The 19,746-nt window shown below is 53.2% G+C and overlaps 1 protein-coding gene across 2 annotated transcripts in view; it reads right to left on the bottom strand.

Annotated features, from left to right (window-relative positions):
- Positions 1–4,419: 4,419 nt before the first annotated feature.
- MPPED1 (metallophosphoesterase domain containing 1) overlaps positions 4,420–19,746 on the bottom strand; it is a 74,812-nt gene continuing 59,485 nt past the window's right edge. For both annotated transcript variants that reach the window (XM_032416176.1, XM_032416177.1), the window contains exons 5-7: positions 10,601–10,716; positions 8,488–8,601; positions 4,420–6,737 (exon numbers count right to left, since the gene is read on the bottom strand). In XM_032416176.1, coding sequence (XP_032272067.1) covers positions 6,619–6,737; positions 8,488–8,601; positions 10,601–10,716 — 349 coding nt within the window. In that variant the 3' untranslated portion in view covers positions 4,420–6,618. The remainder of the gene's footprint in view (positions 6,738–8,487; positions 8,602–10,600; positions 10,717–19,746) is intronic.

The following is a 19,746-nucleotide window of genomic DNA, read 5'->3' as shown; positions in this document are numbered from 1 at the left end:
TGTGAATGGCAAATAAGCATATAAAAAGATGTTCAATACCAGTAGTCATTAGGGAAATGGAAATTAAAACCACAATGAAATACAAGACACACCTACTCAAATGGCTAAAATTTTTTAAATGAATAATACCAAATTCTAATGAAGATGTGAGCCAAGAGGAATACTCATTCAGTGCCAGTGGGATTGTAAAAACATACAGACATTTTGGAAAACAGTATGACTTAAAAGGGGTCAAAGAAGGGGAATTTTTCAAGTGATGGAACTTTTCCCTACGGTAGGGTGGCGGATACATGACTCTGCATTTCTGAAAACCCTTAGAACTGCACACTACAGAGAGTGACTTGACTATATGCAAATTTATTTTTTTTTAAAGATTTTATTTAATTGACAGAGGGAGAGAGACAGCGAGAGAGGGAACACAAGCAGGGGGAGTGGGAGAGGGCGAAGCAGGCTTCCAGCCGAGCAGAGAGCCCAATGTGGGGCTCGATCCCAAGACCCTGGGATCATGACCTGAGCCGAAGGCAGTTGCTTAAACAACTGAGCCACCCAGGCGCCCTGACTATATGCAAATTTAAAACAGTCAACTAAGAGGTCAGGGAATCTCAGGTTGTAATGCAGACTGTGACAACAGAATCTAATTGTACTGCAAATGTATGACATAACCTCACTGAATTGGGTTGGGAAAAAGGACCTGACCAATTTAACCTTGGAAAACAGAGTTTGGTTTGTCAAACTAAAGACAGAAAGGATTGCACAGGAACTTTGTACTCTAGTTGGTAACTATGTTTCTCACAGGGGTCCTGATCAAGAATTCTGAAACTGCTTTGTGGATGTGCTAGGATTGAACACACACGATTGCAAATATGGCAGCCAGGCTCCTCCTCGTCAAAGGAAGAAGTTACAAATAAGCAAGGTGGAAAACAAGAATAAATTATGCATTGCTGCATTAGAGTTTGGGGTAGGGGTGGCATATCAGTATGAACTAATGCTTATTTTAAGATAAATAGATGATAGCTAAGTAGGTAAATGGATGGATGGATGGATGGATAATGGGTGGGTGGATAGATGGATAGGTGGATGGGTGGGTGGGTGGGTGGATGGATGGTTGGATGGATAGAGATGTAGGAGAGATAAATGAGCATATAGATGGATTAGTACACTCATATATTTCCTCACTCTGTCCATTGTGAGGACCTAGAAATAGTAATACCCTAGTAGCAACTAGCACATCTACCACCTAGATCTTACTTTCTAAATAAAAGGAGTTGGAACTCTCTGGAGAAATGGCTAATTCTAGGGCTGGGGCAAGGAAAATGCATGATGGGCTTGGAGCATCTTGTAATGCCAGAAATCAAGGAAGTCAAACAAGAGATAGGAATATGTCAAAAGAACACAGGAGCCAACTTGAAAGAGTTCCCAGTGGACAAAGTTAAACCAATTTGAGCCACAAAATAAATAGTGATAGTACTAGATTTTAACCTAATGAATAAAATAACCGTGAGTCTGTGCTGATAGAAAATAAATAAATGGCAGAGAAGGACAAATCTTCCTTACAGAACAATTCCAAATAATAAATGTATGAGGAAAGAAGAATTAGAAAATTGCCATGAGAGCACCTCAGTAATCATTGTTCCAGGCAAAATCCATAGATAGACGCTGAAATTAGTAGGCAAAACTTTAAGGAGAACTGGGACATTTGTGTAGCCTGAATATACCTCCCCCAAATATTTACTAATTAATGTGATTTTAACTGTGTCTACATATTCTTTACTGCTCCTCCCTCTAGAAGGGAGAGCTTGAGTCACCTCTCCTTGACCGTGAGCTAGACTAGTGTCTCTCTTCTAACAGAGTATGGAAAAGGAAGACTAGCGTCTTTATGGTGGAGAAACCTGGCAGACATCACCTCCACCATGTGCTCAAGATCAACATCAACGGTGATAAGTCATGGTTAACATCAGGTGACCTCAGGTGCCTTGAGGATCCATCAGCTGTGTTGTATTCTCATAATACATAACGCCAGGCTAATCATGAGAAAACATCAGACAAACCCAACTTGATGGACATTCTACAGAATATTGAACCAGTATTCAAAACTTTCAAGGTCAGGCAAAGCGAGGACAGACTGAGAAACTGTCACTATGGACATGTGACAACTAAGTGCAGCATGGTAGCGTGCACTGGATTCTGGAATGGAGAAAGGACATTAATCAAAAACTGTTGAAATCCAAATAAAGCTTATAGTGTAATAGTGTTGTGCCGGCGTTCATTTCCTAGTTTTGGTAAATGCATTTCAGTTATGCAACATGTTCACATCAGGGGAAACTGGGTGAAGGGTATCGAGGAACTCCGTACCACCTTATGACTCTTCTGTAAATCTAAAATTATTTCAAAATAAAAAGGTATTTTTTTTAATAGGAAAATCATGTTCTATGGTTCAGGGCCCAGCCACGCTCCTTCCTCCAGGAAGCTTCCCCCAATCTCCCCTGTACACTGGGCATGCTCTTCCTCAGGGCCCCCAAGCCTGCCCCCTCTGTCGCCCTCTATGCCCCAAGCATGTAAGACCTGAAGGGTTCCACTTCTTTTCGGGGATTAGATGAGCCTTCCAAAGTACACTGCGAGCTTCCAGACAGCAGAGCCTGACTTTCATGTCTTGGAGACCTTCATAGTCTGTGCCTTCCATGGGAGGGTGGGACTGAGGGCCCCCAGGCAGGCTTGGGCCCAGCTGGGAGCTGTGGGTGGCATTAGGAGAGAGCACTGGATGAAGTCCTTGTCCACAGAGCTTGTCACCTCCACTAGTTTATTCCAGGGGTTGGGCAGGGGTCTCTCGTAGAAAGTGAAGTTAAGCAGGGGAGACAGCTCATGGGATTTGCTCACTAGACTCTCATGGACAGTAAGAGGGTTATCTGAGATGCCATCCTATAAGTGTGCATGAGCCCTGAGTGCTGAACCACCAAGAGCTGAGGCACTGGGTGCCCAGGCACCTTTGCTGTGAGACCCCCTCCACCACTTGTCCAAACCCCAGATAGCCCGTCTACACTGAGGGCAGTAGGAGCATGTGGCTCAGCAGCGGCTGTGTCTGGAGTCTCAGTGGGGACCCATGCACTACAGGAGGACCTACAGCACTGCCAGAGGCAGCAGCTGCCCCGGAGGGTCCCTGCCCCCGCCCGGGAGGCCTGCTTGGGCTCACATTGGCCAAGGACAGCCGCCAAGGCTACCTCAAGTCGAGTGGCTCCTCCTCATTGCCCACTGATGGGGAGCCAAGGCCCAGGACAAGTTATTGTAGGCACCTGCGAGGCCCTGGTGGAGGGGCAGGTGACAGGTGGGACAGTCTGAGGACAGGAAAGGGCCATGGAGAGGCTGACACCCATAGTCTGCCGCAGGCGGCTCCTCCTGCCCTCCATGCACCCCTCTGGGACGTCTCTTCCAGACCCATGGCTTTGGTTATGACCCACAAATGCAGATCTCAGAGAGGCTGCCCCTCCTCCTCCAGGTCCATTTATCCTTCCAGCCACTGGACCCTTCCCCTGAATATCCCAAGTGCACCTCCAGCTCCAGTCCCAAATAAAACTCAGCATCCCTCCTCAAACCTGTTCTTCCAACTCCCGTTCTCCCCTCCATGACGGGCAGCCAACATCCATTGTCATCCTTGGCTCTCCCTCACCTCACCCCCACATCCATCCTTCAGCAATCCTACCTTCTTAATCTATCACCACCTCCCTAGTCCAAGGCAGGCCCACGGGAAGTGATCAGTAAATGTTTGTGGTGTGGGTGGATGGATCAATGAATGGGAATGTGGATGGGTGGATGGATGGGTGGATGGATGGATGGGTAGATGATGGGTGGATGGATGGGCGGATGGATGGATGGGTAGATGATGGATGGATGGATGGAAGGAAATGGTGGGACTTTTACAGCTTAGGCAGCTTTGAGACTGAAGTCATTATACCTGTCAGTGCTTTTCTTGGGCAACACTCGGACCCTTAGTTTGATAAGGGCTGGGTTGAACATACTGCTTCCGGGAAGGGCCCAGAGCTAAGACCATCTTGAGGTACACTGTTTTGAGAAATCAGGCAGTCAGGATACTTGAACGTCATAGGGCACAGAATAGCCCATGCCAACCACTTCTGAGACTGCCCCACCCCTGGGGAAGCTGGAGCAAGCAAAAGGATGCCAGCTGCTGCCACATGGAAGGTCTTTGGCCTCTGGACTCTGTCCAGGACTCAGGACTGGGCCAGGAGGACACCTTTCCTCCCTCACATGCCTCACACGACATCCAGAGACATACACAGGAAGAGGCGTCACGTGGACATCTCTTTCTTTTTACAAAGACTTTATTGTCTGACATGCTTGACAAAAAAAAAAAAAAAATTACAGCCACAATCAAGTTATGCCAAAATGATTGAGGAGCACGCCATCATCTTTCATACCTCAAGGACTTTTAATGAATTTTCTTTCAAAGTAACAGCTGCCTTCATAACTTTTCTTTTCCACATAAAAATACACCATATTCTGAAGGTACCTTAGGAAAAAAAATTTTTAAGTTTATAGTTCTTGGTCCGCATAGAAATTCGGTAGAGGTGACTAAAAGGGCCTGTGTCTTCTCCACCCCACGCGCGCCCATGCACCACGCATCTGGGCTTCCCGAGGCCTTGTAAACATCCGCGGCCACCAGGAACCACTTGGCCAAACAGATTCCCGAAGTCCCGCACCCCACAGAGCGCAGCTGGCTCCGGTCCGCGCTGCTGCTGCCAGGCTCCCCTTGCCCAGGGTGCCCTTCGCCCCATGGGGAGCCCTGGGCCAGTAGGGAAGGAATCGTGGTCTCCCAGGATGCCGGGGTGCTGGGCTCAGAGAACAGGATCCCTCAGCACTCCAGGGGCTCTCTCTGAGAGACAAACCAGAGGGGCTCTGAACAGCACCCTTAAAAAAAAAGAAGAAAAGAGACTTGGGACCATGCATTGCCTTGGAGGGGCGGAGCTTTGAGCCACGGCAAAGCAGAGGCCATGGAGCCAGAGACCAAGGCTCAAGTCCTGCTTCTGCCCGCTATGAACAGTGCACCCTCGGGCAAGTTATGTCACCTCTCTGATCTCAATCTCCTCACCTCTAAAATGGGGCCAACAGAGCTGCCCTTGCACGACAACCTGCGATGAATGGAGATTGTACCTGCAAAGGGGCGTGCTAAGTGCTGGCTCCCAGGGCGGGGCCTAGGGTCAGGGGAGTAAGGCCCTCCCCTCAGGCACCCGATTTAAGGGGCTACCAAAAAGCTCGGCAAGAGAAAGGGTGCTATTTAATCCCATGTCTTTAAAAATCAAAATCGATTCAGAAAAATATCCATGATGAACAAAATATCAAAATTTTCAATAAAGATAGAATCTGACCCTGCACGTGGCGATCCTGCCTCTCTGGCCTCACTCTGATGAGACCCTGCTGGTTCTCTCTCCCTCACGGATTCAGCCCCAACCACGCCCCCCCCCCACCCGCCCAAGTCCTAATTTAAAGAAAAAAAAGAAGCCGCCCTGCGTGGAGCTGCCAGAGCCCAGGGCCCGCTTGCCAGTGGGCCACCCTCCCGTTAACAGGACAGACTGGCAAGGACCAGGAACCACTCAGCCCCTTCGGCTGTGGGCCCCCCAGACAGAATCCAAGTGGTGCGCAGGAAACCGCACTGAGGGATGGAACCCCATTGGAGGACAGTAGGGAGAAACATGGGTCCACTTCATTAAGTTAAGAAGGACGTTGTGTGTGTGTAGGGGCGTGCACGCCCACACGGGCGCATCCACGTGGCAGGGTGGCCTCGGTCTGCAGCCCCTCCAGCCTCCCGAGTTCTGCAGAGCTGCGAAGCCCCCGCAGGAACAGGGGCCATCCGTGACTCAGGAACCTCCCAGCTGGTCCTGGGCACTCACATGGCTCGTTCTGTAGAACCACTCTCCCGGATCCAGGCCCCGAGCAAGCACCCGGGTTGCTTAGGCCATTGTTCAAGACGGCCAACATGCCCACAGGAAGAAAGCAGGGTCACAAGGTGAGGCAGACAGCTTGTTGGCCTGGCCAGGTGCGGTCCGAATTCCTGAGACGTCCCTGATCGCTCCCTCGAGGGCCTCAGCTGTGAAGCAGCCCTGTCTCCCCAACCCCGGGGGGAGATGGCGGGCTACTTGCACCTGGGCTCTAAAACATCCCACCCACCCCCAACCCTGGGGCTTGCAGCCACACAGACCTCAGTTAGAGGGAGATTTTGTGCGAGAACTTCCAAAGTGTGTCCAGGAGCCGCGGCTTCCCAAACCCTCGAGGGTGTCCAACTGAGAAGGATGAAGAGTCTGTCAATTCCCAAGCAGGACAGGACCGCAAGCTTGTTAGGTCCTTTGACAAGGTACACGCGGAAATGTACACGCAGAAAACAGTAATGAGCACAGAACCCCTAACAGGGACCCACAGGGTCCTGACTCCAGGTGACGGAGGCTGAAGAGTCAGGGGAGATTTTCTTCATTCCAAAGCCTCAACCCATCTGCTGGGCTGCTCCCCACGGCCAGACGGGTTGTCTGCATGGAAGGAAGGGTGGTTGGGGGTCCGTGCTCTTGGCCAGGCATATGGAGCTGATGTGGGCAGGAAGGGCTGAGACAGCAGGGGCAGTCAGGAGTTCCGGGGTGTGGGGAGGTCAATGACTATGGGCGGATTCACAGGCTGGTAGTTCACGGTGCACACAGACGCGTTCACATAGGTGGTTGTCCCATCCGCCATGACACCGTACCCTGGAAAGTAAGCACACAGCCGTCAGGGATGAGGGGTAAGGCCGGGACCCAGGGCAGTGAGGTGGTCTAGCGGGCGTGGTAGTAGAGCACTCGGCAACAGCAGGCAGAACACATCCGGGGCAAGCGACCAAAACCCTCAACTTAGCCTCTTCATCTATAGAGGTGATGATGACAGAGCTCCTTCCCAGGCTGCTGTGAGGAGCAAATGAGATACTAATCCACATACAGTGTTCACCCGAGTGCCTGGGAAGCACATGGACAGCACACAGTGAGATATCTTCAGTGACCATTATCACCATCACCACCACCATCATCACCACCATCACCACCATTACCACCACCATCACCATCACCACCATCACCATCATCACCACCATCACTACCACCATCATCACCATCATCATGTACTTTCTTCTCTTAGCCTCTGCTGCTATTATACTCTTTTCCCGCCATGTCTACTTGTTACAATCCTCATCCTTCTGCTCAGATCACCTCCAAGCCAGAAAGGACATTTCCTCTCCTCTTGTAGGTTACCCATTCTTTGGATCCCCCAAATGCAATTGTGTAGGAATGTGGTTTGGATCACACACCACCTGGGATCTGATGGCATTCCATGCCCATAGTTGGGCTACAGAAAATGACAGCCATATTGCTATCCCACAGCACATGGGTTGTCCATCCCATGACTTCTCAGATTCTGCCTTTGATTGCCTATCTGCTGCCCCTCTGTGATCTCCTTGGGGCCAGGGGAGATCTGATCACTCCTGCCTTCCGACAACCCCCGGCAGTGGCCCTCAGGGAAAGGGCTGAGACTTGTTTGCTTCTGAGTTAGAAAATGATCTGATGTGGACCAAACATATGTGAGGCCCAGGGGCCTTGGCCTAACACAGACGGAGGTTCAAGAAGCTGAGGGAAAACACATCAGTCCCCATGCCCATGGGAGCCCATGTGCTTTCTGGTAGAGTGGGATGGGACGGGGAGGCCAGGGGCAGGTGGGATGAAGGTTCAAAAGGAGCAAAAGAGGGGTCTGCCAGACTGATGAATGAAGCTCCAGTAAGGAAACCCAAGGTCTAATAAGGAAAGCCTTGTGTGCAGGGCGTGGGGCTGTGGGGAGCCAGGGCTGGAGCTGACACCACCCAGCACCATCACAGCCGCCCTGCCCACTGCCCCCCAAGGGGAAGTAAACACCCCCTACCATTCGAACTATGTGGACACAGCAAGTGGCCCCAGCCCCCCAGGAACAGAGCCAGAATGCCAGGTCTGTTGTGCGTGTGGTGGGGGTGGACGTGAGGTGCCACCAGAATGTCTCAGGCAAGCAATGTCTTGCTTTATTAAGCACCGACTGTATGCCAGGCTGTAGGGATGTAGGCGACAAGACCAGGCTGCCAGCCTTAAGGAGCTCACAGTGTGCCTACCCAACCTAACACATCCTCCATGTTCCATCCAATGTCCCCTCCTCCAGAAAGCCCCCTGCCCACATCCCAAAGACTTCCCAGGCTGGAGGCATGGCAAGGTCGCAGCGCTCCAAGGAACTAAAACTTACCCCTAAGTCTTGCTAGATTTTGCAACTGTCTTCCCATCGTTAAACATTTCAGCAGTAGCTAACTGATGGCCAAGTGCAGATAAAGCATTGACAGAGCGAATGTCAGGAAGGGGCTGAGAGCAGGGAGGAGGTGACTGGCTTGAAGGGAGGTGAGGGGGCCCCTCTACAGGGCCCGCGAGGAGTCCCTCCCCCACCCCCCACGCCGACCTTCGTGGATGTGGCCAAAGACATGCAGCCGCGGCTGGACGCGCCTCTGCACCGTGTTGAGCAGCTCCACGCAGCCCACCCGCTGCATCTTCTTGGGGACCCAGTCCAGGAAGCCTGTGTAAGGAAAGGACAGGAGGGCAGTGACAGGGTCCAGGAGGCCAGGCCCCCAGCCCCGCAGACCCCACGCCGCAGCTTTTGCGTCTCAGAGACACGAGATCCTGGATTCAGGGATCGGGCAGAACTGCCCCCCAGTTCCCAGCAAGCTCTCCCAAGGCCACCTTGTCCCCGCCTTCAGGGAGGGAAAGCCCGCGGCTCCACCACGTGCCGCCTGGGGCCTGGTCACCTGGACCCACTCCTCTGCAGGGCCACCCAGACAGCCATGCTTACAAGAGCCCCGAGTGGGCCAGGCACCTAGGGTGACAAGTGAGCAACCCCCATGATCCGTGCTCGGAGCGGCCTCAAGGGTGCCATCCACCCATTGCAGAGACAAGCACACGGAGGCCTGAAAGGGACGCGTGAGGCCCAAGGGCACCCTAGTGGGCTGGCAGCAGAGCAGAACCAGGAGCGAGATTTCCACGTCGGAAACTTTCGAAACAAACATCACAAAATCACGAAAATGAACTCCATTCACTGCAGCCTGGCTCACGTGGCCGTGTCTGGGTCTGCTCGCACCGCCAGCCTCCCGGAGCCGCCCCATATGGTGGCGGCTTATTATCCTCACATGGCCACACAAACGAAGAATAATTGATGACTCCAAGCGAGCAGCTAGGGTTCATCGCGGCCCCACTCTGTTTGGGTGGGTGAGACAGGTTTCTGCATGCTTGGAAGGGGAAGGGGGATCCTCTGAGTCACTGACTCAGGCAGGCTGCCGCTGCCACGGCCTTAGTGATCAGGGAGGGAGGGAGGGAGACAGACGGAGGGAGGGAGAGGGAGGGAGGGTGGGAGAGACACAGAGAGAGAGAGGGAGGGAAGGAGGGAGGGTGGAGAGAGACAGAGAGAGACAGAGGGAGGGAGACAGAGAGAGACAAAGAGGGAGGGAGGGAGACAGAGAGAGACAAGGAGGGAGGGAGGGAGAGAAAGGTCCCCCAGGCTTGGCCATCCTGCACCCCTCTACCCCGCAGCCTGCAAACCCTGGAGATGAGCATGGCTTAGCTTCGCCTCTTGCCCGGCATCGCCTGCCCTGGCCCCAAACACTGTGGGAGTGATGGCACGTTCTGTGGAGGCAGCAAGAGGAGGGGGAGGCTGGGAGGGGCTGGGCTGCTGGGAGTTTGGACAGCATTCTAAGGCCTAGGGGAGCCATGAAGGGTTGTAGAGGGATGGCATGGCATAGCTGCCGATTCAGAGAATTCCCTCCTACTGATGCAAGGAGAGTGGAGTGGAAGGGGCGAGACTCGGCGCTGGGGGACCAGTGAGGAGACCATGGCAGTCATCAAAGGGACAGAAGACGTTGGCCTGGACCCAAGTGGGGACAGGCATGGTGGAGAGGAGAGGAAGGAGCTGGGATCCAGTTTGGAGGTGGAATCAGAGGGACTTGCAGATGGACAGGAAGTGTGTGTGAGTAAAGGGGGAGTGGAGGCCTGAAAAAGCCCCCCGATGGGACAGCCAGGGGGGCCCAGAGGCAGTTAGATCGTGTGAGCAGTGACATCAGCTTGGACCAGGGAGGTGGCAGTGGGACCTGGGAAGAGAGCTGTTGAGGGTGGAACCCACAGGCCCTAGAGACTGTTGGGATGGCGTGAGGGGTGTGCAGGACGAAGCCCAGAGAGTGACCTTAAAGGAATTATGCCCCAGGATGCAGGTCAAGCCCAACCCTGCCTCTCCACGTCCCTGAGCTCCAGTATGCAACGTGTGGAAAATGGGCAGCTGATTCTGACCTCCCTGGGGGGCTGCGAGGAGTCCACAAGGTAACAAGCTGAACCCCCAGCACATAGTAGGTGCTCAGGAAGTAAGGGGGGCCATGGGGTGAACTGTCCCCAATGCCACAGCAAGTCAGACTCACAACAGAGCTCATCTGGGCTGATCTCTGTGCTCAGGCGGGGCTAGACCCCGCCCCTCTCAACACAAGCAGGCCCACTGGGGGGTGGGCCAGCCAAGGCATGGGGCAGCTGACTCTTACCCAGTGGTGGTCCATGGGTTATCAGGATGTCTACGCCTTCGGGAATGAGGTTCCATTTCTCTAGCAGTGCTTGGCCTCGAGGCAGGTTAAAGCCCCAGCCATAAAACCAGGGCTGCCTATGGAAGAAGAGCAGGCAGTTCAGAGAGGGCCACTGAGAGAGTGGGGTGATCACAGGAAGGGGAAGCAAGTCGCAGTGCCAAATGGTCATCAGGACAAGCTTGATGCCTAGAAGCTCAAAGTAAAGGCGGGGATTGCCTGGACTTAGCCAGAATCCTGACCAATTCACGGGCTGTGGGATGTCTCTGGCATCCTCTTCTCTTTTCCCCTTCTTTCAACACAGTTTCTGTTTTTCTAGGATGAATAAATATTATTTCTGTGATTTTTTAAAAGGAAAGTTTAAAAAGAATCAGCTTCAGCCAAAGACCTCTCTTGCTCCAAGCTCCTCTAAGGAAATTCAGAGAAGAACATGCTCACCCGCCTTCCTGCCCACAGTTGGGGCACGTTGAGACCCAACCCAGAGAGAATGGCTTCCAAGTGGAGGATGCTGATTCCTGCTTTCCCCTGAAGCTCCCAGCCAGGCTGAGTCTATCCCCAGCTCTAAGGGCAGGGCCAGAGGGACCTAAGCCAATTAATGGAATCTCAACTCAGACCTAGACTGAGCAATGCAAGTGATTCCCTTGGATTGGCTCAATGGTGAACATGTAACCTAGATCCTTCCCATTGGTGAGAATCCCAGATATTTCTTCTTTTGATGGTGAGAGAAGAGGATGCTCTCATCCCTGCATATCAACCAGTGAGCTTCTTGCCTTGGAAGCTGTTAACAGCTATTGAGCTGTCCCAAAGGGCGATGGCTGGACCACATTGCCCAGGGTAGCCCACTGGATCAAAACTGCACCAGTCACCCACCATACCTCTGCACTTCTCAGTTATATGGGCAACATAAAGCCATTTGATTGGGCTTTCATTTCTAACAAAAGCATCCCTACTATGAATCTCCCTTGGGCCTAAGTCATTATAAGATCCCACGTTAACATAGTCCTTTAGTGTTTACAAAGTCATCATCATCATCACTACCACCATCATCATCACCACCATCACTATCATCCCCACTATCACTACCATCATCACCATCACCACCATCACCATCATTACCACCATCACCACCACCACCATCACCACCACCATCATCATCACCGCCATCACTATCATCCCCACTATCACCACCATCATCACCATCACCACCATTACCATCACCATCCTCACCATCATCATCACCACCACCATCATCATCATCGCCATTATCATCACCCATCAAGAAACAGGGTCCTTGCAGATATAATCAAGTTAAGATGAGGTGATACCAGATTAGGGCGTGCCCCTAATCTAGTGACTGGTGTCCTTATGAGAGGGTCATGTGAAAACACAGAGATACAGAGAGAAAAGGGCCATTGACAATGGAGGTAGAGATCAGAGTGATGTTGTCTACAAGCCAAGGAGCACCAAGTACTTCTAGCCACCACCAGAAGCTGGGAGAGGGGCACGAAACAGATTCTCCCCCAGGGCCCTCAAAAAGGACAAACATTGGTGACACCTTGATCTCAGACTTCCAGCCTCCAAACTGTGAGAGAATAAATGCCTATTGTTTTAAGTCCCCCAGTCTGTGGTAATCAATTATGTGGCCCCAGGACATCGATAGAATCATCATCACCACCATCACTATCATCACCCTCGTCACCTCCCCACCTGCCACCTCAGGGACCTTCACGCCAGCAGCGAGGGTGGGCAGATGGGTCTCTTTCTTTCTGTTTCATGGATGAGGAGATTGAGAACAGAAATTATCACCTGCATTTCCCACATACCTACCTTTTTGTCAGGTGCCATCTAAGTACATCATAGGGATGGTTTACCTGTTACAAGAACCCTGTGAATTAAGGACTAAGAGTATCCCCATTTTACAGACGAGGAACCAGAGGCTCAGAGAAGTGAGCTAGTCTGGGATTTGGGTGTGCTGACTCCTGGGCTGGGCACCTCATTACCACTCACCTCCAGCACATACCGTCGAAGTCAGCAGTGGGGCTGGGCTTTCATCTTCAAGGTCTCTCTCACATGCCCAAAGCTGCCACTAAAATCCCTCTCATGGCGCATATGCCCTTCGTGGCGAGGCTGAGACCTCTGGCTGTTGACCCAATGGCTCTACCTGTTGGCAGCCACCCAAAGCACCCCTTTGGAACCCCGGGCATCTCACGGAACACCATTTGAAAACCCTGATTTAGTCCCACCATGGTACCTTCTGGATAAGAAGACGGAGGTTCAGTGAGGGGCAGTGAGGTGCCCAGGGTGGGGCAAGTCATGTTTGAACCCAGACCTGACTCTCTTCCCTCAGCCTTCATGTCTGCAGTGCCATCTTCTGGAACATGGGTTTGTGAAGGAGGAAGATGGGTGACAACGGTGGCTGTTTGGGGGTGAAGAGTCCTTCTGCCATCTCAAACACTTGCAGAATCCCCTCCGCCGCTAGCCTTGCTCACCCGGGACTCCTGCCAGGAACGCCGGTTCCCTCCTTTTCTCCTCCTGCTCACCCCTGACCTCACGCCATGTTTATCCTTCAAAGCCCCATCTGCCCCAATCTTCCTCTCACCTTGCGTGCCCAGCACCAGCCCGGAGGAGGGGAATAAAGGAATGAATGAATGAACCTGAATGAATGAATCCATGTGTTAACAGATGTCAAATAGGACTTTTCTGTTGCCTAGGGATTGCAGCCAAACTGTTAAAGCTGAGAATGATGCCCCATATTCAAAAGAGAGCCCCCAGCTACTGCCGAGAAAAACTTACTAAAAGTGGGCAGAGCACGCCAGGCCACCATCTCCCCAAGCCCCTGCCGGCCTAAGTTTTGGCCTTGAAGAAGAGGGCTGTGGCTCCTGCCTTGTTCTTATAGGGGGAGCTGAGAAGATTCTCTCATACTTAGATATGAGTGGGCCCCAGGAGAACCACCTGTGCAGGTGGGGGCCTGGGATCTGCACTCTAAGGCTCTGGGAGGAGAAACAGATGGTAAGAAACAGTCACAGAGGGACTGTGAGCATCCCCAGGTTTGGGCTGTCCAAGGGATCCCCAGCCGTAGGAAGTACCTGCCAAGTGAGGAGACCAGGTGTTTGGGGCTGGGGAATAGCATCTGGGTAGGTTGGCCTGGGGACAGTCCCCTCAGAAGACCTCTCCTATCACTGGCACACCCACATCGGCCAGCCTGCCCATGCATAACCACAGAAAATGCACCCCCCCAAACATACACAATTTTACACCCAACTTCAAGGCAATCTTGAGGTCAGACAGACCTGGGTGAGAATGGGTCCACCTCTTACTACCTGTGTGACCTATGGCAAGTAACTCAACGTCTCTCTATGCCTCAATTTCCCCATCTGTAAAATAGGGATAAAAATACCATCTCAATAGGGCTGTTTTGGAGGATTAAATCCATTAATCCACATAAAGCGCTTAAACAGTGCCTGGTTCAATGCATTGCAGCTGCTTTCATCATCTCCATCACCATCATCATCCTCCCCGTCTCCATCATCACCATCATGACCATCACAACCACCATCACCACCATCACCATCATCACCATGATCATTACCATCACCATCACTACCATCACCACCATCACCATCACCATCACCACCATCATCACAACCATCACCACCATCATCATCATCACAACCATCATCACCATCACCACCATCACCACCATCATCATCATCACCATCACCACCATCACCAGCACCATCATCACCACCATCACCACCATCACCTCACCAGCACCATCATCACCATCACCACCACCATCACCACTATCACTATCGCCATCATTATTGTGGGCCCCTCCTGAAACCCACCCATGGAGCCTTCATGAAAAACCTTTGGCCTAGGGCAGAGTTTTTCAAACTGCATTTTGATGGGTCACAACAACATTTTTTTAAAAAAAAAAAAAAGCACCCAAAAAAAAAAAAAAAAAAAGAGTATCTCCTAGCAGAGAAAGGATACTTCAGTTAAATATATTTATATTTAAATAGATACCCACGTATGGATGTACTGAGTCACAATGTGAAGTGCTTTTCCTACCATGGTTCCTGGTCAGCAACAGTTGACAGTCGTGCTCCAGCAGCCAGCTGGGGCGGCTCCTGCCCTAAAAGGCTGAGCTCCCAGCTCTGCAATTTCTGAAGCCCTCAGACTCTGGGCATCATCAAAGCCCCCCTCTGGCTGAGCCAGGGCAGAGTGACTGCAGGAAAGGCTGCAGCTGTCTGGGAGCCGCTCCGAAAGCCAAGCCTAGTGGTCCTCCCAAGAGCCCGAAGCCCCGTCAGCCTCCGGGGGAGAAAAGCAACGTGTTTCTGGTGCTGCCTTCCAAATACAAGATCCATTCTTCAAAAATCTAATCAAATATTTACAAGACAGGATGAGGCCTCGTCTGCATGGAGAGAAGGCGTCTGTTAGTCCCTGTGAGCCACAGCAAGGGGTAGCTTCTTGAAAGAGACACTTAGAAATGTATCAGAGACCCCACAGGCCCCCACGCAAGCCTCCACCTGCCCCAGCTTCCTCTCACCCAGCACTACTGAGCCTTCCCCTTGGGGTGGCGTTTCCCCATAGATACACCTGCCTAGTTCCTGGAAATACACCACCTCCAATCCTGGGAAGGTGGAACCCACCCTGTCCCTGGGGAGACCCTGAGAGCTTGCTCAAGGCACTGAGGTTGGCATCAGACATCTGGTTCTGCCCCCGGCCGGCGACTTCACCTCTCCCAGCAGGATAGTGATGCCTATGCCCCCAGATCTTACCCCATGAGGGCGAGGGGTCCTTCTTGTGAGGTGCCATGACCCTGACACAGAGGGGAGGGAAAAAAGGAGAGAGGGAGGAGGTTTAAGAGGCTTAAATTATACTTCCACTATGAAAACTCCTAAATACTCAGGAGCTCCATCAATGGGAAAAGGGGAGGATCTAGCTTTTATGAAATTTTAGGGGGAGCAGGAAGAGTCAAGTCATTCACGCAAACATCCAAAGGAGCTATTTGCCAGGATGGCCCGTGGGTTGGGGAACACCCTCGTCAGGCCGGGAGCTTTCTCTGGCACAGCGGGAGAGACAGACTCTTCACGGTGACCTCACCCTCCAGAGGCCGTAAACATCTCGGCCCCTCCCGTGGATGTCCATTCAGGTTTCTGCCATGGGAAGAGGAGACAGAAGTGTGGTGCCAGGCCTTCTTCGAGGTAAAGTGGGCCCCAGATGCTCCCAGCATTCCGTGTCTGGTCACTTGACGTCCTCATCTAGCAATGCCCTTTGGGGCCAGAGCTGAAGTCCAAGGCTGCTCTGGTTTCCAGACAGATGACAGGACAGGCAAGGGCTCACAGGGCCACCCAAGCAGCCAGGGTCCAGCCCAGCCCCTAGTGGCCCACCCACCTTGGGGGGCAGCCATGGTCTGAGACCGTCAAAGCCCAAGACGGGATGCCCGGGCCCTGCGAAAACCCCGTGCCCGTCTCCAACGTGACCTGGTGCCTGGACCCAGGCTCGCCACGCTGAGGGCCAGGAGCCCGATGTCTGCACACCACCCAGGACATCGCAGACCCCAAGGAGGTCAGATGAATCAGAATTCCGACTGAGCAATGGGAGGCGGCTTTATGTCCTGAATTTCTGTCTTTCTGTTCTAAAGTAACCATTGGAATAATTTTCTTACAGAATGATAGTTGCCATGGCAACCAGAGCAAATTTTCCTTTTCTGAAACAGATGTCTCATTTAGTTGAAAATTAGAATGTGAACAAACCCATGGGAAAAATTAATTCAAACTTTAACAGAGCGCTGAATACAATGTAATCTCTCAGAGGTTAACCCCTTAACAGCTTTTTTGTGCGCTTATGGTAACCTTCGAATCCAGTCTAATTAAGCCCGCTTAGCCAATATAAATGACCTCCTCGTGGCCAATCATTAAACGATTTCCCCCTAAAGCGTGAATCCCAGGTCCCCCAACGGCAGACGGGAGGGGGCGACGCTCGTCTACAAAGAATGCTAAAGCCGAATGCGCTCTGCTGCGCCAGGTAAGACATATGGCCCCTGGGCGGGGGTGTACCCAGCGGTCACCCAGTTAACATGGGCTCTGGCCACCCCATTTCCTGGGGACACTGGGGTGTGCAGGCGGAGGAGGCCTGGAGTGCCCTGGGGTGGGGCTGGGCCCAGTGGTGCACCCAGGCCAGGGCGCGCTGCCCGAGGGCTGGCATCCGGAATTCCCTTGACCGGATGCCGAGGGGCACTACGGGGACACCAAGGGGGGCACCTGCACAGGCACAAATCCAGAGCCTCTCCACGAGCCCCCAGGCCTCACACCCACTCTGGGGGGCAGCTGCCATCACTGCTCCATTTCACAGATGCGGAAACTGAGGTGCGGGGAGGTACAGAGACTTGCGCAGGCTGGTGACCAAGGGACACAGCCGGGGCTCAAACCCAGACAGCGGATTCCAGAGCCTGCACTCTCGGCCTCCAGGTCAGAATTATGCAAATAGGACCAGGAACCCGGCCTCCCCCTCCCCAGCAAGTCCCACTTACCAGCCCCTTCCACATCTCAGCTCAGTTAACCCTCAGGACAAAGTCCTGGGAGGCTCCCACTTTAAAGACAAGGAAATGACAGCACAGAGAGGCCAAGTGGTATGCCTGAGGACACACAGGAGGTAAGAGGGACGTGGACCAGGCTTCCAGGCTCCTGCATCCTATGCCCAATCGGTGGCTGACCCAAAGAGGACCCTACTGGGGAGGCCAGGCCTCTTCAATGGCAACTGGCTGCCTGCCCCTCTGAGCAGCTCCTGAATGTCCCCTGCCAGGTCCCAGCCCAGGCCCTGGCCCTGCTAGGCCCCCTCTGAGCCTGGCTGGACAGACAGGAAGCAGCTTGTGACTCTGGTTCCTGGTGTCCCACCTCTCAACTGTTCCCTGCAAGTGACTCCTCTACTCCAAAGCCTTCCATGGCTCCCTGTGCCTGGAAGACAAGCCCAGACCTCATGGCCTTGGGCTCTGTCCCAGTCCACTTCTTGGACCATCCTGCTCAGATATCCCACTGAACTCACCACATGCTGGCCGCAACAATCCTCTGTTTGCTGAACACTGCCCAGCCTTTCCGTGCCTCTGGGTTTTTGCTCCTGCTGTTCCAGCCATCCTAAAAGCCCTTCTTAGCCTCTCCTCAGACTATATGACCCATTATTTGTTAAGGCTTGGCTTAAAGGCTCCCTCTTCCAGGAAGCTTCCCATGATCACCTCTATCCCCCAAGCACAGGTGACCCTCCCTGCTCCAAATCCCCTCATGGTGGCTCCCTCAGGGCAGGTTCAGGTCAAATCGTCCCTAAATCCCTCTTGCCCAACAGATGGCTGAGCCTAAGTGGACTCAGGGAAGGTTGGCTCATGGTGTGCACGAATGAATGAACGCATGATGGAATTAATGGCCAGGTACTCTACCTGGCAGGCAGGTGGGTGGGAAGAACTAAGCATTTGCCCTCTCCTCTGTGCACCCTCCCAACGGGAGCCCCCACCCTGGAGCCCCTGGAGTCATGAAGCCCCGGGACCTACAAGAAGCACAAGCATGAGAACAAACAAGAACTCTCATGACCCACCGAGCACCCCAGTCTCTCCCACCCCCCCATGACCTGCCCAGGTGGACTCATACACCCATTTCACAGATGAGACCTCAGAGGTAAGGCCAGGCTCACTGTACTCACACCCTCTGCTGCATCCTAGCTCACCTCCTTCGGGGGGACCTTCCCTGCCTCCCCCAGGCAGCCCACTCCTTAGGGTTGGGGGTTGAGGGCAGCTGCCCTGCCAGGTAGAAGGGGACAACCTCTTACGGCGGACCTCGTGGGCTGGGTGTTCTCACTTCCGCTCCTTATTCTATGGGGGTGAAAGCTGTGGTCTGAGTGGGGCGGTGACCCGACTCCCTCAGAGAAGCTTCTCTCAGGGATGGCTAATACTGAGAGCATCTCAGATGAGGGTACCACACGTCATTGGCCCCAAGAGCTGCCCGGGACACTCTCAGCACCCCAGGGAGGCTGTGCTCCCATTCTGCAGCAGGGGAAACCGAGTCAGTGACACACCAGGGTGGCCCAAGCGAGTTCACCCCCACAAGGGGTCCCCGGACACCTGGGGACATCCCACAGTCCGAGCAGCTACCACCATCTGCCCAGCTCTGAGGGAGAGAGGTCTGCCTTGTCCCTTGTCCCTGCACTGCCCCGAGGGGGAGCCTGAGGGAGCCGCCTCCGCAGCAGGGCCAGCCCACCCGCCCGGGGACCGTGGCCGCCAGCGAGGGGGCAGGGCCGCGCAGGCTGGCAACACGTCCCCAAGGACTGCCAATCACACACCTTGCCCCGCACACAACAGTTCCGGGAAGTCAGCAGCAAGATAAGTGGAACCGAAGAACGGGGTCCTTTGTCATTCCTAATTAATTTCCCCCCCTTCCGAGGTGCGGAACCATTCATCTTTTGTTTCGCTGGGACCGCGCAGAAGGGAGAAGGCAGACAATTCGTTTCAAACATTAATCTCATGTAGAATAGTGCGCATATGTGTTGAGGGGCCCTCTGTAAAGAAGATAACAACAACGTGAAATCAAGAAAGATAAGGACAGGGAAGGGGCAAAGGAGAGAGAGTCCACGTGAGAGAGAGGAGTGGATGTGTGTGCGTGTGTGCACGCGTGTGTGCTGTGTGCGTTGTGCGTGTAGATGTGTGTGTGCATGCATGTGTGTGTGTGCATTGGGGGCTGTGTGAATAGGTATGTGCGTCCATGTAGCTGTGTGTGTACGTGTGTGTGGTGTGTACTGTGGGGTTTGTGTGTAGCTGTGTGTGTGCGTGTGTCATGTGAGGGTTGTGGTGTAGGTGTGTGTGTGTGTAGCTGCATGTGTGTGCCTGTGTGTATGTGGGGGGGTGTGGTGTGGGGATTGCGTGTGTAGCTGTGGGGGGCGGTGGTGTGCGGTGTGGGGGTTGTGGATGAGTGTGTGTGCGTGTGTGTGTGTGTAGCTGCATGGGGGGTAGGGGTGGGGGTGTGTGTTGTGTAGTTTCGTGCATGTGTGGTGTGTGTGTGGTATGCGGTGGTATATGTGTACGTGTGCCCGTGTGTACTTGTGTGTGTGTGTGTGCGGTGTGG

This window comes from Phoca vitulina, unplaced genomic scaffold, assembly GCF_004348235.1.
Source record: "Phoca vitulina isolate PV1807 unplaced genomic scaffold, GSC_HSeal_1.0 scaffold19, whole genome shotgun sequence".
NCBI classification, from domain to species: Eukaryota; Metazoa; Chordata; class Mammalia; order Carnivora; family Phocidae; genus Phoca; species Phoca vitulina.
Note: the sequence above shows the minus strand (reverse complement) of the source record. Positions and strands in the feature narration are given on the sequence as shown.